The 2,382-nt window shown below is 50.1% G+C and overlaps 1 protein-coding gene across 1 annotated transcript in view; it reads left to right on the forward strand.

Moving 5' to 3' along the window:
• FBP2 (fructose-bisphosphatase 2) overlaps positions 1 to 1,963 on the forward strand; it is a 196,390-nt gene extending 194,427 nt beyond the window's left edge. The window contains exons 8-9 of the mRNA XM_003783008.3: positions 500 to 619; positions 1,769 to 1,963. Of these exons, the coding sequence (XP_003783056.1) occupies positions 500 to 619; positions 1,769 to 1,963 (315 nt within the window). The remainder of the gene's footprint in view (positions 1 to 499; positions 620 to 1,768) is intronic.
• Positions 1,964 to 2,382: the final 419 nt, after the last annotated feature.

The raw sequence follows: 2,382 nt of genomic DNA on the forward strand, positions 1-2,382 counted from the left end.
CTTTGTCTTTACATGATTGCAAAAGCTGTTGAAAATTTTGCCCATGGATAAACCCTGCTTGTAGTAAGTGCTAACTAAGCCGTCATTGTTCAAAGTCTGAGTCTCCAAGAGCTGAAAGTCCTGTGAACCATAGTAAGCTGAACGCAGGAGCTTCCAGGAGCCGCTGAGCAGCGGTTGCTCATGCAGACGTCCTTCGCTCCCTCCTTTCCTCTTCCTCTTCCTCTTCCTCTTCTTTTAGCTGCTCTCTTACGGTTGCTGCAGAGTACTGTCTCTTCCTTTCCATAGTCCTACCCGTAATGAACCCAGTCACTGGTGAAGTGTGAGGGGCTCGTAATGAAGGACGTGCACAATTACATGATGTTTTCAAGTCCGAAGTTAGTGGGTGGAGAATAGGGGGTCGGGAATGCAGAGGCCACAGCGACTGGACTTGTGACCTCAGAGCTGGTGCTGGCTAGTTGCCAAACCCACTGATCTTGGCCTTTCCCTTTCTGCCTTCTAGGACGGCAGTGCTCCCTATGGGGCCAGGTACGTGGGCTCCATGGTGGCCGACGTGCACCGCACTCTGGTCTACGGAGGGATCTTCATGTACCCGGCCAACCAGAAGAGTCCTAAGGGCAAGGTAACTCTCCTCTGCCCACTGCTGGAGCTCCCTCGCTCCTCCCGGGGGCTGCTGGGCTGCTGTGTGGCGTGTGTGTGCAGGGGAAGGGAAACAGGCTCGCTTCTGGGAGTTTTAAGGCCTTGGTGGAAGGTTTAGAGGAGGAAAAGGCTGACATTAGAGTGACTGGAGATTCTCACTGGGTTTCCCCTCCTCTGGCCTCACACCCATCCTTCATTCTCTGTGAGTCCACTGTGTTTTCCTCCTGCTGTCCACAGGCTGTGTCTAGCTTTTAGATTCAGCGCCAAATAATTTGGGAGCATAGACTCCCCAAGGAACCTAATGAAACCATCAGCCCCCTTCCCAGAGAAAGCAACGTGTGTGAAAACATGACATACAATTTCAGAGAACTCACAAACACCCCGGAGTCCATATAAGCATGCCCTAGAGAGTTGCCAAACTCAAGAACGGGAACTTCTCCTCAGAAGCCATCCAATAATTCTGGAAAAACAGCTCCTAAAAGATCTTGCTGAAACTTTATGACACTAAATCGAAAATACTTGTATTATCGGGGCAGTGCCTGTGGCTCAAAGGAGTAGGGCACCGGCTCCATATGCCGAAGGCGGCAGGTTCAAACCCAGCCCTGGCCAAAAACTGCAAAAAAAAAAGAAAAGAAAATACTTGCATTATCAAGTAGGAATCTTATGATCAGGCGAAGTGGTTACAGTCTGAGACTTTATTGCCTGACACCCCAAGCCTCCCCTGTCCTCCATCCCCCTGACCAAAGCTTGAACCCTTACCAGGCTTCAGGTCTCACATCTTAAAGCTTCTAACTGGGCCTGCAGCCTAAATTGACCTCATTGTTGAACCAGCAAGAAATGGGTGCCTACATGTCATATCTCATGTCAAGAGGCAGGTCTCATAACCACAAAGGCCACAAGACAGGTAGGGTCCCCCTGGCCAGAGAGACCCCGAAAGACCTCTGGGACAAGCATCAGCTGATGCCTCCAGCCTTCTTTAGGGTCTAAACCCTGAGCGGCCCACTCTCATGAGGCCTATGAACCAGGAGACAGACAGAAGGTCAGCAGCTGAAACTCCTCCTCAAGTTAGGGGCATGGCTTGGGATGTTTGGCCGCTTCCAGGGCTTATCCACCTGCCTCTGTTCCTCCACAGCTCCGGCTCCTGTACGAGTGCAATCCTATGGCCTACATCATTGAGCAGGCAGGTGGCTTGGCAACCACCGGCACCCAGCCCGTACTGGATGTGAAGCCTGAGACTATTCACCAACGAGTCCCCCTCATTCTCGGGTCCCCAGATGATGTGCAGGAATATCTAAGCTGTGTACAGAAGAACCAGGCGGGCAGGTAGAAGCTTGACCCCACACCAGCCCTCTTCTCTCCGCCTTCCACCCTGTCCTAAGCAGCCCAAATGAACGATAAACGGAGATGATGGTGATGAGAACACAAAGGCAAGTCCAGCTAGAACGGAAGAGCAAGAACAAACCACCAAAGACGGGTTTACAGTGCAGAGGCGATTCTGCAGTCAGTGTAAGGGGCTAAAAATAAAAACCTCCTATGTGAAAAGAACAACTTTGATTTGTCTCCTGTCCTGAAGAGCAGTAGATGGTCATATAATCTAAATCTGCCAACCCAAGTAATTAGCAGCTGTATACTCAGGGGCAAAAAGTTTATAAATCAGTTAAGAATGTATCTTGGTGGGCTGCAATTTGAACCTAGTATCTTATTCCATAGTAAGTAATTTCCTCCCTCCTAAATATATGTATAGAG

The sequence above is a fragment of the Otolemur garnettii genome, unplaced genomic scaffold (genome assembly GCF_000181295.1).
Source record: "Otolemur garnettii isolate 467f Iridium unplaced genomic scaffold, OtoGar3 scaffold00006, whole genome shotgun sequence".
NCBI lineage: Eukaryota > Metazoa > Chordata > Mammalia > Primates > Galagidae > Otolemur > Otolemur garnettii.